Source organism: Petromyzon marinus, chromosome 16 (genome assembly GCF_048934315.1).
Source record: "Petromyzon marinus isolate PM22_M1 ecotype Great Lakes invasive population chromosome 16, UKy_Petmar_22M1.pri1.0, whole genome shotgun sequence".
Lineage (NCBI taxonomy): Eukaryota > Metazoa > Chordata > Hyperoartia > Petromyzontiformes > Petromyzontidae > Petromyzon > Petromyzon marinus.
Genome location: NC_133682.1, coordinates 7,955,035 through 7,978,621, shown reverse-complemented (window position 1 = coordinate 7,978,621; position 23,587 = coordinate 7,955,035). Strand labels below are relative to the sequence as shown.

Here is a 23,587-nt window from a genome sequence, read left to right as displayed (position 1 = left end):
AGGATAAAAATTAATCCCTCCGCAATTCAATAGTTTTTTTATATGGATGGTAGCATCGATTTATTAATCTGCCATTGTGGTACATGTACAATCTATAATGGCTACAGGATCTTATGAACCAATCACATACATGATTCAATGCACACATTAAGAGGGTAAAAATCCATCCATGAATCATCGTTCTTGTAAAGGATTTTGAATTTTATTTAATTAACATTTGCCTTTACTGAATTGGTGGCCAATGTGGATATGTTATTCACCTGATGTAAACAAAGCAACTTCGTGTTTGAGCCCAGCGACCTAACTGATGAATAGGCATGGGAAGTCGAGCTTTGGCTGCCACAGCCAAGACAACTTAACACCGCTCCACGTGCATCTACACGGACAGGTTAACAAACACGTGACTACGATCAACAACATGTGCTGCAACAGCGGTGCGTCACTGCACGGATTGCATCGTATTTACAGCCTCGCCAATCCCTAACGAGATTGAGAATTACGTGAACATCTGCTCGCATCCCCGTAATGAAATCACTCAACACTTCAACGTATTCAGTCCATCCCACTTTATAAGTCCCCTTCCAGGGAAAGCAGAGTCAACATTTTTCAGACGTTCATAGCAGGTCGTGCTAATGTGTTTGGCTGGCAGCATGAAGGGGAATTGAATTACCAGCCGCAGCACGAGCCAGGATAGAATCCACCTTGTCAAGGCAAAAAAAGCAATCTGTTTAATGTTCAATTGTTGCTTTGTAGGCAGTATGCCCAGCGACATTAAGTGACGTGAAGAAAAACGTAGGGGGTGAAAATCAAGGCATACTCGGTAAATTTTAAAAGCATTCGTCGGTTCCTCGGGCACTAATCTGGGTCAATAAACACAATATGTGGGGGAGGGAAAGTTTAAAATCGGATTTCCTGTCAAAACCTGGCAAGACCTGAGCCTCGTATAATCCAATTGGGCATCGCTCAGTGCAGTGCCCATCCATGAAGCAATTGACAACCTCGCCTCTGCTGAGACTTGGGAGCCACAAATTGAAGTATCGGCACCCCTGCAAAAGCAATGTCTTGGCACCGGAGTGGCACCCTCAAGGCAAACAAGCCTAGGCTCTCTTAGCCGTAGTGCATGTAATCGTCCAGCAGAGGCCTCTCATCGGGTCTCACTCGGGACTTCCCCCATGACGGAATTGAGCCGAGGGGCTGGGCTCCGCTCCAGGACGCAGGTCCGACCCCGGACCCAGGATTCACCGAGGTTGAAGCACGCTTCGTGCGATTCAGCGGAGACTCGCTCGTGCTCTGCTTTGGTCACTCGCCCCCTCCCGTGCCCCTGTCAGTCACCCTCGTCTCCGTGTGTCTCCAAGTGGATGTGTTTCCCCGGTCCTGTCGGAACGAAACAATAGCAGATTTTATCAGCACAACCCAAATATGACCACAGCCTCTACCAAGACCGCCAAAGGGATTGCGCCATCAACATCGGCACTGAAGGTACAACTTGTAAGGACTGTAATGGCAGTGTAGACCCAGACTGCAAATGCTTTACTGTCGATGCTACAAGCAACTGAAGCACTTCGACACGGCACGTACACTTCTCAGTTATAACCAAACGGTGTTTGTCAATGAGAGTGTTAACATCTTATTAGCTTGCATCTTGGCTCAACAAACTCGTCAAATTCCAGCTAATTGAGCACATGTAAAATTGGATGAGAAAATATTTTACAAAAAGACTGGTCCATAGGAAAAAGGAATTAAATACACATGCATTATTTGTGTGGTGCAACAGATACTTGCCTGCCTTAATTTATCACCCACAATCCACCACATCCAACTGTACAGTTTGCAAGTCATTTAACTGCCCATCTCTGGTGGGAAAGAAACACTCGACTTGTTACTTGCAACGTTTCCTAGCAGTAACAAATGGTAGCATTTTAAATGTCACTGCAAAGGCATAAACTTTAATACAAAATATATTAAATCCCCGCAGCCACGGCTACCGTACACACACTTGGAGTCCAGAATAATCCCGGTTCAAGTCGCGGCGCCCACCTTGAGCTCGATGCCGCAAGAGGCGAGACGCTCGCGCAGCCGGTCGCACGCGTCCAGCAGCGCGCGACGCTCAGCCCGGGCACCTCGGCGCTTCTCCTGCATGACGTCCCCTGCCAATGCGAAGTCGCGCACCTCACTGCGGAATGCCACCACGTGGTCCAGCACGGCCGCCGGAGGCCCCGCGTCGACCGCCGCCACCTGCTTGCCGTGGTGCCACCAACGTTCATAAGGGACCTTTAACCTCACCGACGACAGGTTTAACAAACGAAGAGGTGCATGGGACGACTCACCCACACCCCCTCCCCGCGATTTGACATTGTGGCGATTCTGGGTGGCCCTGCGATTTACGAATCGATTCAGTATTGTCTGTTTTTACTGTCATGGTATTCTCTTTGTTTCAGTTTTATTTGTGCAGTTTAGTTCATTAGCCTGTATGAAACAGCATATAGTTTGTATAAATAATATAGTCTCAAGCACATGATTCAATTCATGCACCGTAATTACATGCCTACAAAAAACTGTGTATGTCAGTCCTGTATGTGAGCCCCCACACCCTGACAGACAAATAATATACTGTCACCATTATATAGAAAGAGGTAGAGCAGTGGTTCCTGCGCTGCGCAAATATTGTACACGTATATCCATTTTGCCAATCCACTGCTGGATGATGGCCTTCCCATGCCGTGTGAATTGCAAGAGCTATTTGACCATACTTCACTACACGAGTCAGTGCTGGTTGGTGAATGCGGACAGCATGGGTCTTAAGAGCATACAAGCACATTTTCAACATATTTCAAGTATTGTCGTTTGCAGCCCATTACAAAGGCCCACAGCCTCTACAACCTATTATGCATTGTGGTCACCGGTCCAGTCTCAACCCTGCATGGCTTCTGGGCGATTTCATCATAGGCTTAGAGTACATTTAATTTGTACGATAACCAAAGCAGAAACACTTGCTGTATGACAACAATCCCCCATGTAATCCTTTAACAGACTGTCGGGCAAGTGCTGTTAGCGAGGACCTGTTCAGGATGGTACAACGCACGAGGGATGGTATGGCCACCACCACAAACGACTGCCTTGGTCTCCCCAGTACTGATGCATCGCACCAGGTAATCATTTAAGGTCGAGTCGACATAGGTGAGGCCCAGGACCGATTCTGATTATCGCCACCGAAGTTGGTCATGGCCATGAATCGAACATGGGTATCCGATTTGGTATTGAAGTGCGCGGACCACTGCGCTACTGTTCCCCACACACAAAAACACAACTCCAGAGAGGGTCAAACCCTCACCTGGTAACAAAATTATGTTTACAATGTGTACAGTGCACTTTACATCACACATAACCCTATAGGGAGGACATGTTCTTGAAGATGCTATGACCTATACAACAGCACATTTATAAAGTGACCATTTGTTTGCTAAAAATTATGCGTCAGATATTAAAATCGGCCAAGTACACACATTGCAAAAATGAGGATTTAATGACAAATTTATGGTTAAATCTCCGCTGCATGTTATAGTCACAACACTCAAGAGTGAAAGAGAATTAAAGAGCTGTGTATTGGGGGTGATTGTGGCACCTGTGCGTCACTGAGCTGGAGTCCCCACGTCTCCATCATCCGCTCGATGAACGCGGCGATTGCGCCCAGCACGCTGGGGCTCCGTACTGCCCCCACCACCTGCAGGACAGAGCGGTGACATCATCCAATCTGAAAATAATCCAGATACAATCTGGAAAACGTTCCTGAAACAGTACATAAACTTAGGCAAAGTACACAAACAATGTGGACACAAAGAAGCAATACAAAACAATCCAAGCACAATCTGGATTTACCAAGGACAGAAACCATCCCGATTGTCCTGATACAAACCAGAAACAATCCATATGTAATCCAAATGCAATCCAGAACAATTCTGACAGAATGAAAAAAAACTACGTAAAAACACTCCAGAAACAACACACATGGACCTTATGGCGGTACCCCGGGGTCACCATAGTACCCCGGCTCTCGCATAATGTCCGTGATGCAGTCATTTTTAGTCTGTTGATGGTCGGCGATGCGGCAATCGACTCATCTCGACGAGCTGTACACGATGCACCACTATGATGCGTACGAGCGTTCAGGGTTTTGGCATAATCGTCCTTGCTGCGTTTCGACATCGCGGAGTATGGCACTGATTTCGGATGGATTGGTACCCCAGTCGCGGAGTTAAGTACACCCCTGGAAAAAATAGTGTCCCAGAAATAAAATATTTAATTGCCTCGGCCATTTTTTATTATTTGGTACCCCGGGGTACCGCCATAAGGATCCTATAATAACATCTAGACACAATCCCAATTACACCAGAAGCAATCCGGTAACAATCCAGAAACAATCTGGATATAGTTTGGGAACACTCCAAATAAGATCCAGAAAAAAAATCTAAACACAATCCAGACATAACCCAGCTCACCAGCGCTCGCCCTGGATTTGAGCTCGTCCTTAGCACGTGCACTGCTATTGCTGAATCAAGACCACTGCGAGTTGGTTGAATTGGCTAGTGTTAAGTCACTGGGTTGTTGGAAGGCAAGTAGATCTGATTACCGGGATGGCTGTCTGCATCTGCCTGTGCGCGTGCTGCACCAGCGTGATGAGGGCACCGATGGCACGCGGTGTATCCATGTCGTCAGCCAGCGCCGCCCGCACCGCGGCCCGTGCCTCCGCCAGCCTGCACGGGACACACGCAACACACGGTCGGCCAGGCTAACACGGCCGCTTATCTACAACGTCAATACCATCACGAGCGGCACAGTCATGATGACCAGCACCATCAGCAACCCGACTACCACCATCACCAGTGACACTTACGCAGCCACCAACATATCAACGTCACCGCGGACACCACCACCCTTATTGACATACAACACAGCTACCTTCACGGTTTGGACATGTTTTGTTTGTTGTAGTACGGAGTTAGACTGATGGCCTTAATCTAAGTTTTCTTGTGGTTGTTGTTGTTGTTTGACTTGCATCCCACTGGGATTTTTTTGCACACAGCGTTGGTGTACGGTGCTTTTTTCAGGAATATTTTGCTGTTTTTTTCATGGATTTTCTGTTTGCAATGTCACATAGTCACTTTAAGATGTTTTCTTGTTCGTGTTTTTGTTTGTTGTGGTTGCACCCAATTCAAGAGCCGAATGGCTCATAGGACTATACCAAAATAAATGAACTAAATGAATTGAACTGAACGGTCACCATCACCGCTGATGCTTACACTATCATCACCGACATGACTGCCACCAAGCCCAGCACTCCATGTTAAACTGTGACGCCTTAACAAAACAATGCTCTGATAAAACAAGGTGAGGGGCCAGTGCAAACAGGTGTGCCTCCTACAAGGGAGACCTGGACAACATGGATGTTGTGCTTTCCAGTTCCCACTATTGGCAACAGCTGAAAGGATATGCTTGAAAAACCAGTGGTAAATTATCCACACTTAACGCTACATTAGACTGAACCATACTTTGCCTTTAAGCAAAAGGAAATTGGGAACACACCGTTATTATTTACATGTATTACTGCTCGTCCTGTATTACTGGAAGCAATTTGTGCTACCAATACTGAAAATGTCATTTTCATAACCTTTGAATAAATTAAATGACAACAAAAATACAATTATGAAATGAAGATGCAGCCACATACAAAATAACAGAAAATTAATTTCTGGAACAGTGCCCCGCTGCTATTCCAGGATTTAAGGAAATCTCTGTAATGCACTCTGTTTCATTATAATCCCACACCTTGGCTGGAAATAAAACTACCAAAATAAATAAAAACATTAAATACGACACTGCAGTGACACTCGTTTATGTGCCCAAATTAATACGAGTATGGTCCTCTTAATAACTTCAAATTTCCATTCTTGCCAACACTAAACAAACCAAATTCAATTTACAGCCAAGTCAAGAGACGAACCACAGCTGAGCGGAATGCTGTGCACATCTCTCCTTACTCAATATTCGGCATTGCCTTTGTATTCTGACAAAGCTCACTCCAGCTCCTGCACTAAAGTAGATACAAAAACAGCCATCAAGCAACCACTGCTTGGCCCGGCCAGCGGCGCAAAGCAACCGGTGCCTTGATGCACTTTGCCATCTCTGTACTCATTTAAACAGACCCCGTTGAGATGATGACAAAGTATCAAATGTGAATGTAGTTATCTATGGAAATGTTAACGTTTATGATATTGTGATAATTAACTTTTTTTTAAGTATGAATAACTTGTAATAAGTAAGACTTTTCTGTCGCTGTTGTGCTTTGGCCGAGTCAGCCTTGACAGGTATCTGTCGAGCTCAATGGGCTTTACCGAGGAATTAACTTTTCATTTGTTTCTGCGTCCCAGCGTGCAGCGGATCCACATTTGCCCGAGAGGTCACAAAATGCGGTGAAAGCGCAACCAGATGTTTGGATGACACTGCCACGAGCCTCAGGAAATAAAATCACCCGTGAACTCAGTTCAGTAGAATATGTCTGGTGACACAGGAACATTAATTTAAGCCCACCGTGCGTAATATTAAATGACGCATTTTTTTCAAATGAGTTGGTAAGCCACCAAAGTTAAATTCCTTGCCTGATGATGCTCCAGAGCAGACAGTACAATTCGGAAACATCAAGTATCATCAGAGCTACGAGACTCAACTCATCAAACCCCTGGCAAAGTGGCGCAGTGACAAACACACCAACCAACGAGTCAAGCGCGTGCAGTAATTACGATTCACACAAGTGACATCGAATATGCTGCACATGCACTCATCATTTTGCCAAAGGTCACTACTTCCAGTAATTTGCTGTTGTGGTTTAGAAAATAATTTTAGGCACCAACTGGGAAATGTATTTATTTATCATCAATCAACTTTATCCAATTCATGAACTGTTTAATTAAACAACCCGTATGCGGATACAGTAACCAAATCTCACGGGGACATGGGAGTAGAGCAATAATACGACATTTTCCCATAAAGGTCCAAGTCTCATGACTGGTTTTCAGGAGAGTCCTGCTTTGGGATGCTTAGCCAATTCCTAATTATTACTACTTTCTTTCATATAGAGATATATATTCGGGCAGGGATCTCATATTATGTCAATCTTCTTCGTCCACACATTAATTCCAAATATAAGGTTTCTATTTAGTCGAAGATATTGTTGTGAAATGCAGAAAATTCACATCACTCACACGTGTACTTTTTACAAAACTATGATTTAAAAATCCTATTTTACGCTATCGTTAAAAAAGCAGAGAATCTTCCGCAAGAAAACGCCACAGTGGTATAGCGTGCGAAATGATTACATGATGCGCATCATTCAAAAAACCAGAAGTACACGTGTTAAGACGCAAGAACATACATAATAACACTACTACCACGAATAACCATTAGATTTAAAACACAAAGAAAAATAAACACTTTCAGAAAATAATGTATTAAAGGACTAGGCATCGCTGCAAGTTACCCAAGTCACACTCGACCATGTTTAGAATTCTTAAGACTTAGTGTAATTTCCAAAGACTCAAATAGCTCAGGAAAAGCAACTTATAAAAGGACCTAAGAGAAGCAGGAGAAACGTTCAAAGTCACCCTGCTCAGCTGCCTTTTTAGGAGTGCTTTGCATGAGGGAGTAAACCAGAGTATCCGGAGAAAGCTTATGCATGTAAAGGGATGACACTCGAAGAAACATACAGACAGGCTCATAAACCCTTTTGCAAAACTTCCATCTACTGGCCATCTCGCAGCCCAGTGAGTTCTGGAGTTTCACTACTCTGTGTAGACCACCAACTCTTGCCTCCAAAAGCGCCACTACACCTGGCAGTTTGAGAACCCAGCACAAGTTTAATATATTACAATGTGGGTATTTCATATTCTTAGCTCTTTCGGTAAAGTCACGTTGAAGGGAAACAATAAAATAATAAAATATATATAAACAATAAAAAATTCTCACGACGTTTCGACCATAACACAAACGGTCGTCATCAGGTGTGTCGGTTTGCATAAATTTATTTATTTTTAAACGTTGTATTTTATTTATTTATAAAAACCGTCATCGCCACGCACAGCGATTTGGCAGTTTATTTAGAAGGACTAGTCCATCTATGTTCTGAAAAGAGGAGGGGGGAGACGAATTTTTTTTAATGTATGCTGTCTGAAAGCCACTGTAAGCGTGAACAATCAATTAAGACCTGAAATGGTTTATCAAATCTTTCCAATGATTGTTAAGCCAGAATCCATCTTCTCGGTTGAAATTGTCTCTGTGCTTGTATATGTGGATAGCCTCATGAACGAATCTCTCATGGTAGCCAGATGGCTTACAAAGAACCTCTGTCTTGGAAAAGTCAATGTCATGTGAGCCTACTGAATTATAACAATGATCTGGCACGGCCGAGGTGTTGGTCCTACCGTGTTTAAGGTCTGCTTTGTGTTCACGAATGCGGTCCGAGACATGGCGTTTGGTTTCTCCAATGTAACTACTACCACAGAGGCAACTTAGTTTGTAGACACTAGGGTACTGTATGTCCGGAATCACATCTTTTACAGACGGAACCAGATCACGGATTTTATGTAATGTGTTGAAACGGACCTGGAGCTTGTGTTTATTCAAGATTTTGGAGATCTTTTTTGTGATCCCCGCATTGTAGGGTAAAGTGATGGTTTTGAAAGGCTCCTCAAGAGGGTCCTTCTTCATGGTTTGAGTGATAGCTTTGCGGATTGTATAGTCGGAGTAACCATTAGCCTTAAGAGCTTGGTGTACGTGCTTGAGTTCACTGCCTATGTGTTCCTCTGTGGTAGTAGTTACATTGGAGAAACCAAATGCCATGTCTCGGACCGCATTCGTGAACACAAAGCAGACCTTAAACACGGTAGGACCAACACCTCGGCCGTGCCAGATCATTGTTATAATTCAGTAGGCTCACATGACATTGACTTTTCCAAGACAGAGGTTCTTTGTAAGCCATCTGGCTACCATGAGAGATTCCTTCATGAGGCTATCCACATATACAAGCACAGAGACAATTTCAACCGAGAAGATGGATTCTGGCTTAACAATCATTGGAAAGATTTGATAAACCATTTCAGGTCTTAATTGATTGTTCACGCTTACAGTGGCTTTCAGACAGCATACATTAATTTTTCGTCTCCCCCCTCCTCTTTTCAGAACATAGATGGACTAGTCCTTCTAAATAAACTGCCAAATCGCCGCGCGTGGCGCTGACGGGTTTTTATAAACAACTAAATAAATAAATACACCGTTTAAAAATAAATAAATGTATGCAAACCGACACACCTGATGACGACCGTTTGTGTTATGGTCGAAACGTCGTGAGAATTTTTTATTGTTTTAAATATATTTTATTATTTTATTGTTTCCCTTCAACGTGACTTTACCGAAAGAGCTAAGAATATGAATTACTGCAGTCACGAAAGCTTTAAATCAAAATGTGGGTATTCTCCAAGAAACCCAGTTGCTTCCCAATCACAACAACAAAAAATGGCTCCAAGAAGACATGGCCAAACCTATCAATCGGGGCTCAGGTGGCGTTAAGCACGCTGCGAGTGGAGGGCCAGGTTCACTCTGAGGTGTGGGGCGTTGAGGCGGTACCTCTCCCAGAGGAGGGCCTCGTCAATGGGCCTCGTGTGCAGAGTGCCGGCAACGTAGGCGCGCGCATCCGACAGAAACGAGGACAGCGAGTCCAGCACGTCCACCGCCGCTCGCACGCTGTCCTCGCTGTACTCCACGGCTGTTGTGACACCAGCAGCAGCAGTAGCAGCAGCAAAAGCAGCAAAAGCAGCAACAGTAGCCAGCACCTCCGATTAGCGCGGTTGGTTGGCTACGTACGATGCGAAAGAAGTTCAACATACATCACCGCAACAGTAGCAGTAGTTGCAGCAGCAACAGTATCAGAAGTAAAAACATTTACAGAAGCAGCAGAAATAGCATCAGTGGTAAGTAACAGCAGCAGATCTACAACATCAGTATGTAGCATAAACGTTTGGTCAAAAGGGAATTAATAAATAACCACAGACATTCGCCACTAAGCTACAGTGAAGTCATTGCAGTGCCTGTGCCAGGCGAGGTCGTAAGAGGCAGGGGACTTGGACTTCAGAAAAGGTGTTATAGGGTAGCAGACAGAGGAGACTGGCAGCAGCAGTTACAACTATGCTTCCCACATAAACCAGGTTCTCAAGTGTATCAGAGGTTGATGCTCTCAGCCTGATCACCAATGACTGCACAAAAAAAACCACTACATTACATTTGGTTGCACATTAAATGTCTCTAAACTCCAGATCTGCTAACATTACTCTGTAAGAAATAGGAGAGTGCTGCCCTCTACTGGGCAGATCAGAGGTCCTTTACAAGGATCTCAGAGGTAGCTCTGTGATATTCGCTTCCGTGGGCCATTCTCGAACACGAAGAAGGTTTGCACTACTCTCCGAGAGAACCAAATGGATACTTTGTCCCATGGCGGAATACGAAGAGAACAATCAGAATAAAGCTGGGGAAAATAACTAAAAACTGCTCCCCACTGTGCCAACTCAATAAGTTTTAGCAGAATGCAGTCAACAACCACAGCAACCTTTATTCACTCAACCACTTCACTCACAATGGAAGTGGATTTTGCAGTTCAAAAACATAACCTTAGACTTCATTACACTCAGCGTATATTGATATGGAGATCATTTGATCGGTAATATAAAATGTGAAAAGTGTTGTTTAAAATATATGGATAAGAAAAGTACAAATTTAAGAAGCGATCGAAATTTATTGTATGAAAAAACTGCAAAATATCTGTTACTTCGGTTATAATGTGTCGGTCTTTTCTTAGAACAAAAAAGGCAAAGGTCCAGCCCTGCAATTTCTCGCTCAAACCACTGCTAGCAGAAGGGCCTCAAATTGCTGACCCGACGCCCATACTGGACATGTGTGAAAGAGCTTCATAGCTCATCAGATTCCTCCTCCACTCTAAACAAAGATTTTGATTCTGAACATGAGGGAGCTCTAGAGCCCCTATAGAAGGCAATTTCACCTACTCTTCCATGCTTGCCAGACGTTTTTAACTGGAGTACCCACACTTTTCCCCACCACACGAGATCTAATTCAGCTGTGGTGTACCTATTTTATACTGCTGGCGAGTGGCATTTTAGAAACTTTCCAACTGTTTCCAATAACACGCCGGCAAACCGAACCAACGACCTGTGTATTTGCAAGGCCGGTGTTTGGACTATTACACCCGAGCCATCTCCTTCTTAGAATAATAACACGTCTTATTCCTAAGAATCACGATAAATATGTCGACTGATTTTTGGTCTTCAGAGTCTTACTGGCACCAACGAGTGCAGCCGGTTTCATCAACGCGTGACAAATCCACTTTATGATTGAATACTATTGGCAAGAATGCATAATGCTCTGGCAACATAAAATACTGAAGGCACAATCACTTTTGGAAGATATGCATTCGGAAAGCTAGCATTGATAGCAAACAGTACACTGTGTCATCTCCAAACTAAACTGACAGCCCTTCAGATATGTATTACAAAAGCACGACTGCCAAGGTCGCACTGAAAGCCCAAGTTATGCAAAACAAAACCAATAAACAAGTGAAATGTTTCCAACATCAGCAACATTAACATTGCTACTACTTTAAACGGGCTCGTAATTATGTACAACATACTCAAGTACTATGCACCTCCGATTAACATGGTTGGCTACATAAAGTTCAACATACATGTTAGGCGTGAGCATATACGTACACTGTAAATATATACAACTGTGTATTTATGCATGTGCATTTTCCCTTTTAACAATTGTCAGATACTTGTGTGTATGTTTAAAGTATATGTTTAAAAAATCAATAAACTCACGGGAACGGTATCTGGACATCAGACAGAACATGCGGAAGTGATTGGCCGTGTTATTCTGAAGGAACTCCTGGAAATCATCACACGCAAACCAAGAGGGCGAGAAAGAACGAGGCAGTGAGACGGCGAGAGAGAGAGCACGCAGGGCAGACATCGCTGCCAAACAATGATTCAAGCACGAGGATAATACCACGTCCGCCAGCGAGCTGCATCATATAACCAAGTGGGAGGCTTTCCTGCCCATGCCACGCTACGATCCAACTCGAACATCCCCAGCCCTGCATCATATAACCAAGTGGGAGGCTTTCCTCCCCATGCCACGCTACGATCCAACTCGAACATCCCCAGCCCCACGCTCCCAATTCAGCACAAAAAAACTATTGCATTATCTATTTCAGAAAAACCGCCACGTTTATTAAAAAACTATAATGCATGTGCACGCTGAACTAATTCCAATTTTCCATGCGCGCTCATGCGTGAGTTACTACGCCTGGTTGGCTTTGGAATTCCACGATCCCCAGCAAGCCCTTTGTCTTCTGTGTAAAAACTAAGTAGCTTTGCAATAAAACAACCACTTTCTGAGAAGCAGTTTGTGGTTAACCAATTAACAAACAAAAAACACTTAAGGTAAAAAGGCTTAAAGGATTGCACCTACTTTTGTGATACACATAAGCAATGAGTGACGTGATTACAAATAAAATATCTGCAATAGGCCCTGAACCAACTATGTGTCAATTACTGGTATTGGCTGGCAAGTTTAATTGTAAACGATCGCACTGAGTAAAGAAACTAGCCCACAAGGGTCAATCTACCTTGACGGTGATAAAGTTCTTGAGAGACTTTGACATTTTCTCCTCGCTGCCCTTTAGGTGCAGATGTCCTGTGGAGGTGGAAGGCCACAACACCACACATTCAAACACATATTGATGTTCTTTATTTATTCAGGAAAGCCTCACCAATTGTCAAGACTTTCAAGAGGGCACTGATTTGGGATGTATGAGCAGAATCCATTTTTGAAGGAAACTGGAACATCCACAGAAAACTCCCTTGCCAATAAGGAGAAGAAGAAAAGTCAGAACAGATGTATTTTATGAACCCACTTCCTGTAATTCCACCTCCTGGCCATTTTGCAGTACAGCGGATTTTTGTATGTTGGTATGCATGTATATATGTTTAACTTATTTCACACCACACGTAACCAACCATGCTAATTTCACAAACCTGTGATCCACCAAAATTTCCTCCAAAAGTGTGACATTTCACGCATTCATCGCCACTACTTGATTTTACAAGATCACGACAGGGAGGCCTTTTTCCAACAGTGAACTAATCATGGCTGACGATTATAATGATAAAAGTCACTTACGTTCACGTTTTCCAAAAACAGCGGTTTAATTAAAAGCGCTGTAATGTGCTAATGACAGAGGAGCTGTGTACCGGAGTGCATGAAGTAGTTGGCCCACTGCTCGCAGCCATGGTACGCCTCACTCTGAGCTATCTCGTTCTCATGGTGCGGGAACTCCAGGTCGATGCCTCCCGTGTGGATGTCGAGCTGGCTCCCAAACACCAGGCTGTGCAAACATAACAACCGTCCACTGGCACGCGAGTCCCACTGCCATGTCGCACCACCTCGCTCAAGGAGCTTGTCTACCATGCCCATTGCTGATTCGCATCAAGAGGGATTTGCGGGGCAAGGACTGTAAGTAAACACGCTGCTGGCCATGCACACAGCATTTCTCTCTCACTCACGCCTTATGGTATAGTTTAATCAACTTTTTCTCATACTCTTTGGTTCTTTCGGTAAAGTCACGTAGATAGAAAATTAACAAATCACGACGTTTCGATCACAACTGCGTCAGCAGTTCTCCTGCTGTGTTTGTCTCACCTGATGACAGTTGCTTGTGTTGTGATCAAAACGTCGTGATCTATTAATTTTATATCTACGTGACTTGACCGAAATAACCAAAGAGTATGGATTCCTGCAGTCACGAAAGCTTCAAATAAACTTTTTCTCAGGTTACACTTAAAAATAAGCTCACTATAAAGTCGGCTGAACTCTAATTTTAGCACTTATTAATGAAGATCAATTTCCAAACGGTCTACATTAATGTGTTAAATTCACAGGCCTATTGTGAACCTCCTCCATTCAACACAATGAAAATTACCATCAATACTACTCACGGACGATAGCTTGAGCATTCGCTCTGTGCCCCTAAACATTCACCACTACTGCCGTAGATATCGAGTGTCCAGGCCCAAGTGCTGAGCTAAAAAGAAGACAATTTGACATGGGGCTACATTTAATTATTTGCGCCAAGGGCCATACCAATCATGATAGCCACTGCACCACTAATTAAAAAGAAAATCCTTCAATTTAACAAAACGTTTCATATAACATTTTTAAACAATTCCTTATGCAAAAAAACAAATTATTCCCATTAAAATTGCAGAAAGTCCATAAAAACAATCAAAACATAGTCAAAGACATAGTACCGTTGGCATGGGCGCTGGTGCAAGGAACAAAATAGAGCCTTTCCAATTTCTCTCCTCTTTGTCACCCGGCGCCTGGGTTCATCCAGCCCATGGGCACCGGTGCAGTTGCGTTATCTGCACACTCCATGGCTATTCCACTGCCAAAGACGGTGCCTAGCTGTGACCGTGTCTGCAGGTTCGTTTAATTGGCGCTGGTGCAAGGAACAAAATAGAGCCTTTCCAATTTCTCTCCTCTTTGTCACCCGGCGTCTGGGTTCATCCAGCCCATGGGCACCGGTGCAGTTATGTTATCTGCACACTCCATAGCTATTCCACTGCCAAAGACGGTGCCTAGCTGTGACCGTGTCTGCAGGTTCGTTTAATTGGCGAGTGAGATGATGCGCGGGATCATCGGGTGCGATTCAGACCAGACCTAGCGATGGCCGAGCACTCGATGTGCCACCCAGGTCGGCCCGGCCCCCACGGTGAGTCCCAGGATGGCTCGGACGCCTTTGCCGCTTTCCACAGCGCGAAGTCTCTCATGCCACGTTTCTCGCCCTCCTCTGTGGATGCACGAGAACACCACACGCTCTATGAAAATTGGACCCCAACACCGACGACAAGGGAAGAACAAACCAAGTTTACACAACTTTACCTGCCTCGGGTGTGACGTCTGTGAGGACCCTCCGTAGCCGTCCGTAGCGCTCCCCAATCGACTGCACGTCAAAGTACACGTTGCCTGCGCAAAACAAAGGTATAAACAGCTCAATGAAAGATTATTCACTTAAAAACTGTCTAGGCGCTGCACCCTTGCAATTACTTATTCACGCCACTGTCGGCAGAAGGGCCTTCACTAGAGGGAGCTCAAGATAGCCTCTCTAAGAGGGTATTTGGCCAACTCTTCCACACTGGCCATGTTTTGGAAGAGGCGGGACTACCCACACTTTATCTTTCATACACGACCTGCCAAATAACTAACACAAATAGCAGCAAATGTCTATTATTTGCGAAATAGTAAAACTACTTAAAAGTCTGTTAACGAGCAGCTCAGAGATACTGCGTTCAGCTATAACCACAGTTGCACTCATCTAATTACTCAAGATAACTTAGTTCACGCTGGGCTGAGAAAATCCCTTTACACCACCTGGAACGGTTAAGAGACTCACAACTACTTTACACCTTATTGACTAAACAAGGCGAGCCAGAAGAAATATTACATTCTTCATTCTTCTCAGTGTAAACTCTATATTTTTTTTACTTAAAACTTTCGTGACTGCAGGAATTCACATTCTTTGGTTCTCTTGGTAAAGTCACGTAGATAGAAAAAACAATTTTAAAAATAATAAATATTAAAAACAATAACTCACGACGTTTCGATCGGAACACAAACGGTCGTCATCAGGCGGAGAGATGACGACCGCTTGTGTTGGTATCGAAACGTCGTGAATTTGTTTTTTTTATTTTTACCATTATTCAAAATATATATATTTTCTATCTACGTGACTTTACCGAAAGAACCAAAGAATATTTTTTTTTACTTTAATTTTAACTACAGCATATCATTCAAAAGATAGCGGTCATTTATGTATCAACAAAAGTCGCTCATTCAAGTGTCCCGCAATCGAACGTTTTATCAATTGTTTTTTGATGAGTGTTTTTTCAACAAAACCAGAGTATGTGGAGAATTGCCATGCATAATAACAAATAATACCTCAAGGTCCACAACCAAGCGGGTTTCAGAGTTTCACAAAGCTATGATCCACCAACACTTGACTCCAAAATGCTGACTATAGGCATGCACAATCGCAACAAACCTGGAAACATTCAACATAAAAAGTAGCAAAACATAAATAATAAAAAATATATTTCTTAGTCTTTTCAGAGACCTGGCTAACTATAATGCAGTCGTGATCTTGAATATTATACGTGGATATTATAAGTACACGAAAAATAGTTGAGTATAGTAATTGTACGTCATTTGCAGCAGCAGCTCGCATGACTTATCCAATGGGCCTTAATTTGTAAAATAAAATAAAAAGCTTAGTTTTATTTGTATATTTTTTAAGTGGTTTGTTTACCTTGTATACAATTTACACTCCTAAAGTGTTTTTTCATTATTATTTATCATTGTAACGTTCTGACCTGCCCCTATTGGAAATCTGTGAAAAAGAGCTTTATAGCTCATCGGATTCCTCCAGTATAAATAAATGTTCCGATTCTGACTGCTGGATGAAGTGTCCCCACACCGACACCATGCCTTGTGGTCTTGGGATGCCACAACCCATCCCGCTCCAGCACGTTAACCGATAATCTCATCGCTCCTCCTCCAAGGTGGTCATCCACTTGGGCGAGTTTCCTCCTTTACCTGCCAATGTCTACAGTCTCATGTCGGCAATTATCCTTTCAAGCAATGTATCCTGCCCAAGCCTACTGACTTCCCTTAACAGGCAATATGAGGTCTCTAATTTATATCTGTTTCCAAAAGAGGTTTTTTTTGGGTTAGATCGCGTAAATATAATTGTGTCGTTAAACCCGCCACCACCCAACACAGCCAATTAGTAAGGTTTGTCACGTAAACAAAACGTTCCAATTAGTTACTATTTCAGCACACTTGTGCGTTGTAGAGTAAACCCACAACATTAACAATTTTGGTACTCTCCAACACACCGGTGTGCTGAACTAGAACCTAATTGGCATGCTTTTTTTACATGCCAAACCTTACTAATTAGCTGTGTCAGGAAGTGGCAGGTCTCACAAAACTTATATTTACACGATCTAACCTAAAAAAAAACCTCGATTATGGATGTTTGTCGCGAACCCCTACGTGTGTATTAAACTGAGATATGTGTTCATCTTGCTGAGTTTTATGTATTCTACCTTTCGTTAGGCGTTTTAATGCCTTGGAATTTTCCGTTTTTGTTTGGCATTTTCAGATGAATAATAAATTGTAATAATACGTTTTTTTCCAGCCATGTCCATTGACTTCTGGATGAAGACCTCACCACGATACGTTAATCATGGGGTTGCTGACCATATTTCACCACACTGGTTGCTTAATGGGGGAGCCGTAGATTGAATCAGAAATCGCGCACCACTGTTAGCCGCAGGAAAAAATAAAGCTCAGGTCGCTGGGTTCAAATCGCCTTGCAATAACCACTGCTCTTATTGCAATATAAACGTACTAAACGCACAAAACCTACACCACGCTTATTATTATTGAGCACAAGTGTTGTGCTTCTAAACATCACGCGGTCCATGTGTGGAGGGGTCACGCGGCCCTGTGTTTGTGTGCGCACACGTGTATGTGTGTTCTTACCTGACGGTGTGACGTACGCGTGGCCCTTCGCCACGATGCGCTCGATGAAGCTCACGATGGGCCCCACATTGTCGGTCACGCGCATGTACACGGCGGGTGGCAGCACCTGGACCGCGCACACACACAGACAGGCACGCACACATCGTTCCACTCCAAAAGCAGCTCAGTGTTTAAGGGATGATGTGTGACTGGAGTCTACATCATTGAATGAATGACTAAACAATGCCCCTTGGATCAAGTGAAGAGGGTTGCTGTAAAATGTATATCAATACCCAGTCAACCTCTGTTTACTGGAAGCAGTGGTCACTCACTTTCCCTTTGGTGCCCTTTATATATGGAAGTTTATTTATATGTATATCCACACTGTTCACACTGACCACCAGTTAAGGCTCTATTTACGACTATTTTAGTCTTCTTTGCTTCAGATTAAGTATATCTCAAATTTTAAACAAATCCTATTATTAATTAAAGCTTCTGTCTCTACCCGAATCTCTAGACACTCTGGCATATGCAATTATCAACAATATACCATAATAAAACCGACATTTACATATGCGATCCATCAGCTGTGAGACACACGGACAGGCTCATCCAAGCATCTTACGTTGAGAGAAGCCATATCCTGCTTGAAGTCTTCCTCATACATTCGAGCTAAGACGTCCGGTGTCATGTTCAGCTGCACACCACAAAACAAATTACAGCAAATTCGTCGCACTATGAAAGGGAGATCTTTAAAACTACCACATTTCTGAGAGGCCCAACCAGGATATGTTGTAAGATAGCAGCTGCTTCCTCCATCAGCCGCGCGTACTTTAACATCGCCATGCCCACTCAATCACTGCACCCACCCACATTGAGCATCTTGGCTCATTCTGGTATCGGCCCCGCCTACTAATCATAGGCCCCCCTACTCCTCTGACAACCCCACCCACTATTAAGGTACCCCTGCCAAGTGCCAATAACATGAGTTAAGCACGAGGTCAAAACATTTGAATGTGCGATACCTAAGTAATATTTTAAAAAAACCTTTTTTCAAAACACGCTTTAATGAAATGGACCGTACTCGTAATGGAAGAACTCCACGACTCCAGGAAGTGGCCCCGAAGCTTGCCATCACGCAAAGGACCGTAGCCAATTACAGCCAACGTCAGTTGACCGTGGACAATTAGAGCCAAGCCGAAGCATAACATATAAAAAATGATTTAAAATATGTTTATTTTTTATGATAGAATGTAGTATTGTCATCAGTATGACATAAGCATACCAAGTTTGCAGTCGCTACCACATTTGGAAGTGGGTTAAAATTGAGTTACAAGATTTGAGGATACAACAGTGAGTTAATAAAAAGCGTGTAAAAAAACTAACTGTGCCAACCAGACCAGGTGTGTTTGTCAACTTTAATGTTTTTTGACAACTGTGCAATGGTCTCGGGCGGCCGAATCAGTTACGCAGCTCAACATGTCGTGACGAGCGAAAGCAGGCAGGCCCTTCCCATAAATCGCGTATGCCCACACACCTCCCGAGCGCGCTTGATGATCTTGTCATCGATGTCCGTTATGACCATCGCCATGACGACATCGACGTCGAATACAGCGGTGAGGATTCTCCGGATGATGTCAAAACGCACGTACGAGCTGCATGGGGAACATGTCCCGAAGGTTAAAACCTCCACAAGCAGGACTGAATGTGCGCATGCATCCTTGTATTAAACCTACTACCAAACCTATTATTAGCACCACGGGTAGTTGAGTTGTGGCCATCTTCTGCACAGAGATTTGTTTTTCACTGATGACAACCAAATAACTAATGTTCATCTCCCCCTGAAGATGGTAAAAAAAATGTTTTATATGGAAGATGCCGATATGGACTGTTTTAGTTTCCTTTATGCTCCAACAAGTGTCATAGATCTGAGCAGAACAGTTTTGGAAAATGTCATGGGTATATGTGCATATCTCCTAGAAACAATGTATAATTAGTCAAGATGAAGACAAGATTTTACAACTATACATTTTTTGTTATATTTTGGATGCAGTAAATGTTAAACAGATTTGTTTTAATTCCTATAATTGGGGTCATTACCTCTAATAGAAAACCTGTAATGGCGATGTTAACATCAGGGCAATGAACCAGGACAGATCCTAGATTTTAATTTTGGCTCAAGACACCTGTAACTAAACTGGTTTCTCAAGTGTAGCTTGGTCACCAATGACTGCACACAAAAAATGCATCACGTTAAATTAAATTCAATATATTCAAGTTCTGCAAATTTAACATTTTGGTCTGATTGACTTGCACTAAACTCTCTATGCAGGGCATACCAAATTTGGGCCCCTATAGTGTGGATGCATCGGTTCGAAAAAAGGGTGATGGTGATAGACTGCTCTCTCGCTGTGAGAGTTGCAACATTAACTTTATTTATCTTTACAATGCAGATAGCAAAAAAGCTTGTGACATAGAGAAACGTGAGAAATGTTTCACTGAGAGGCACTACCATGCGTGTCCCAAGTGAGCGTGGTCGTAGACTGTGGGCCCACAGCTGTACCTGTCACACAGAGATCCACCTTTAAGCAATGCGAACTCTTAAGGAAAGTCACACACAGATATTCAAACACGCAGTCCTGCACCTGGCTGCAATAACAGTAGCTTCACGCGTTCTCAGCAAATGTATATTATCCATGCACCTGATACTTGTAGCTTAGTCTTATGTTATTCTGCCTTAATAAACATACACAATGACAGCTCTTTGTAAATCCATTGCTGGATCAAGGCCTCCTCACGCCACGTCGTTGATGAAGATTGTTTGATCATACTTCACCATGCTGGTCAATACGGGTTGGTGAAGGGCCGGGGAGCCAGGACCAGTTCAGACATCACTTGCAACTGATATTTGCAGTGGATGGGAATTTAACTCAAGTCACTGAGATCATAGTTCAGGGTGAAAACACTCTACCATCCCTCCCCCCCTTAATGTGCCTTCATGTATGGCTGTAATTAAGTAAACTATCAGCTGAGGACTCGTGGGTAGAGGTCACTACAGAATATTTGGTCTGCAAGAGAACCCCAATTGCCTCCCACAAAGTAACAAAAACAACGCACTTCTTTATGCCACACTTTCTGGGTTTCTAATTTAGTTTTTTTTTCTCTCCCACACATGTCTGACAGTCAACACACTTTGAATAATGCAACAAAGCTGAGTGCTAAGTTGTACACACAGTTGACAGGTGCTTTTTCGAGAACTATAACTTTTCCTTGTCCGGCCTGAAATAAAGCCTCCTGTTGTGATGGGTTTTCCTGTCTTTATCGCGACTCCTTTACAGATTTGAAATCGCAGTAATCAAGGCTACCGTACAGGAAGGTTTTGGACGTGTCTGCCTCCTACTCTTAGCAATGCTGTTGTTTATATTTGTCTGTTGGACTGACATCGACAACACATTTTAATGTCAAGTCCGACAGGAAAATTGCAGCAACCAAAAGCTATTAAATACATCTGTCAATGTACTGTATTGTTTTCTTAAACCAATTATTACAATATTAACCGAAAACTAAAAAACAAATCGATTTATGAATAATATCACGACTAAATCTTGATGGTTAAACGAATCTCTGGTGCCGTGAACCACTGCACGGTTGCCACAAAATATCTCATTGCAAGGGACTTTCGGAATTGTTGGCTTAATGGTGGTGGGGAGCAGCTTGCGACGTGGTCTAGATATCCTGAACAAAAAGGGAATTCTTAATTAACGATCCTGCAAAGGTTCGGAAAGCGTAAAAATTGCTTGCCGCAGAGATTACTACTTGTTTGGGTGGCGACCGTGTATGGTTGTTATAGGCTGCGGGTCTGCGTGGTCAGGCAACAGGAGGGCGGGCAGTGGAGCAAACCCCACAGCCCTCCTGGCGGACACGCGACCCACGACCGGTCTAGATCACCACCCCCCCACCGACCCCTATCGACCAGGCGTATTACTTCTAGATTTGAAGCTGTCGTGACTGCAAGGATCCATACTCTTTGGTTCTATTCGGTAAAGTCACCTAAACGTGACTTCGCCTCCGTGACTTTACCGAATAGAACCAAAGAGTACAGGCGTATTACATCCAGAAAACCGCGCTTCGCAATGACCCCCAACCACGTGGGGGGGGGGGGACACCCTTTTAAACACGCGGGTTGCAATGACGCTACGGGAGGGAGAAGTTTTGGGGAGAGGGGGGGGTAAGAGGAGGGGGTTAGTACCACGTGACGAGCCGGTCGCGTACGAAGGGGGGGAGGGTGGATGGGGGATTTGGGTGGCGGGGAGGAGGGGGGGGGTTAGTACCACGTGACGAGGCGGTCTCGCGCCAGCACGAGGGGCTCGCGCGCGCGCGTCAGGCCGTTGTGCACGCGCGCGCCGGTCTCGTGACCCCGCGGGCGCGTCCACTCCGCCCTCCGCCGTGGGGGGGAAGAAGGCGGCAATGGCGCCACCTCCTGCTCCGCCGCGCCTTCGTCGACGACGCCGTCCGAGGCCGACGGCGGTGGCGGCGGCGGCGGCGACGACGAACAGTGAACGACTCCAGCGGAAAGGCTGCGGCAGTGCCTCGGGGGGCGGCAGCGAAGCGCAGCGGCGGCGGTGGCCACGCGACAGAAAACGGCGGCGTCACGCCACCTTCGGCTGGCTAACATGGCCGCCGTTTTGGCAGCTTAAAGCACCAAGTAAAATAATAATAATAATGAATCGTGGGCGCTACGCAGTGACGGCACGCGGGGGTGCGAGCCGCCCCTCCCGCTCGCCCGGCCCGCCTCTCCCCCTCACGTTCCCGACGCCACTCGCACCCCTGGCCCTCCCTCCACTTCGCTCCCAACCTTATCCCCATTGGGCTAATCAAAACGCCACGTGACGAGAGGGAAAGCCAATCTGGCGCTCGGTGTTACAAAAGCAACGGGCGCAAGCTTCGCGTCCCCGCGTGTGATTGGTTAAACTGACCGTTTTGAACTCCCACCACCGCCAAACCATTTGCCACCAACCCTCGAGGGGGGGGGGGTTTTTCCTTCCCCCCCCCCGCCTCGACGTCACCGTATTAGTAGCCCCGCCCACATTCGATGTAGCGGAACCAATGGGAGGGCACGCTCGCGCGCGGCGAGTGTTTACGACGCGAGCGAGAGCGACTGAAAGGGGGGGGGGTTGGGGTAGACAGGGGGGGAGGAGGGGGGGGGTCAAAAGTGAGGGGCGGGGGCTATGGGCGAGGGGCGGGGTTTAAGGGGATTACGTAATGCGGAAGTGCTTGCTGCAAGTTGCACCATAGCAACGCGCGTCGCCCCCCCCCCGCCGCGTGCCCCCCCCCCACCGCCGCCCGCATTCCGACACCGAGGACAAACGCCGCCTTTTACTGCGCGCTCGCTCGCTCCTCGTACACGCGGGGGCAGCTGCTGCTGCTGCTGTTGTTACTGCTGCTGAACGCTCGGCGTGCCCTTCCCTTTAACCTCCTCCTCCTCCCTCCTAAGCAGCCCAAAAACCTCAAACCGCCCACAAGCGAAACCCTCAAATAGAGCCAATGCCGCCGCCTCTACTGCACTGTACACGTTTGACGATGTTACAACAATGTCAGCGCTCGCCCTTTCGCGTCGCGCGGCTTCCTTCATACGCGGTCGTGTACACGGCGGAACGCGTATACCGCTACAATTCCCTTCCTCTCTCGCTCTCTCCTGCACGCTTTATTGTGGAAAAAAAACAAAACCCAAGCCGAGCGTCTCCTCTGTCGCGCTTATCCGCCCACCACCGTAACGAGTGGCGAGGCTCTTCCTCATGGTAATAAGCCAAGCCCACGCCTCCACCAACGCGGGCTCCCCGCCGAGTCGGCCGCCGTTGCGCTAAACATCGTTGTTTCGCATAGTGCTCGC

The 23,587-nt window shown here is 45.0% G+C and overlaps 1 protein-coding gene across 3 annotated transcripts; it reads right to left on the bottom strand.

Moving 5' to 3' along the window:
• Positions 1–180: 180 nt before the first annotated feature.
• On the bottom strand, positions 181–22,656 carry CARS2 (cysteinyl-tRNA synthetase 2, mitochondrial). 3 transcript variants are annotated; one of them, XM_032955293.2, is made up of 15 exons: positions 22,029–22,656; positions 20,210–20,260; positions 19,235–19,352; positions 18,323–18,394; positions 17,719–17,824; positions 15,058–15,141; positions 14,836–14,965; positions 13,368–13,501; positions 12,743–12,810; positions 11,934–12,000; positions 9,673–9,811; positions 4,628–4,751; positions 3,623–3,721; positions 2,038–2,238; positions 181–1,374 (listed from the first exon to the last, which is right to left on the bottom strand). In XM_032955293.2, exons 1-15 carry the CDS (start codon positions 22,370–22,372, stop codon positions 1,300–1,302), a joined length of 1,812 nt encoding a protein of 603 aa, XP_032811184.1. In that variant the 5' UTR covers positions 22,373–22,656; the 3' UTR covers positions 181–1,299. The 3 variants fall into 3 exon arrangements, with proteins under 3 accessions (XP_032811184.1, XP_032811185.1, XP_075923589.1); XM_032955294.2 differs by having other exon boundaries at positions 2,038–2,235; positions 22,029–22,651; XM_076067474.1 differs by lacking the exon at positions 22,029–22,656 and adding an exon at positions 21,947–21,975.
• Positions 22,657–23,587: the final 931 nt, after the last annotated feature.

Excerpts from the sequence above, each read along its gene's own strand:
- CARS2 (XM_032955293.2), bottom strand. The coding sequence starts at position 22,372 with ATGTTAGCCAGCCGAAGGTGGCGTGACGCCGCCGTTTTCTGTCGCGTG. Across the intron at positions 18,395-19,234 it reads TCATCAAGCGCGCTCGGGAG|CTGAACATGACACCGGACGT; the intron begins GTGTGTGGGCAT and ends TGTGGTGTGCAG. Across the intron at positions 17,825-18,322 it reads AGGATATGGCTTCTCTCAAC|GTGCTGCCACCCGCCGTGTA; the intron begins GTAAGATGCTTG and ends TGCGCGGTCCAG.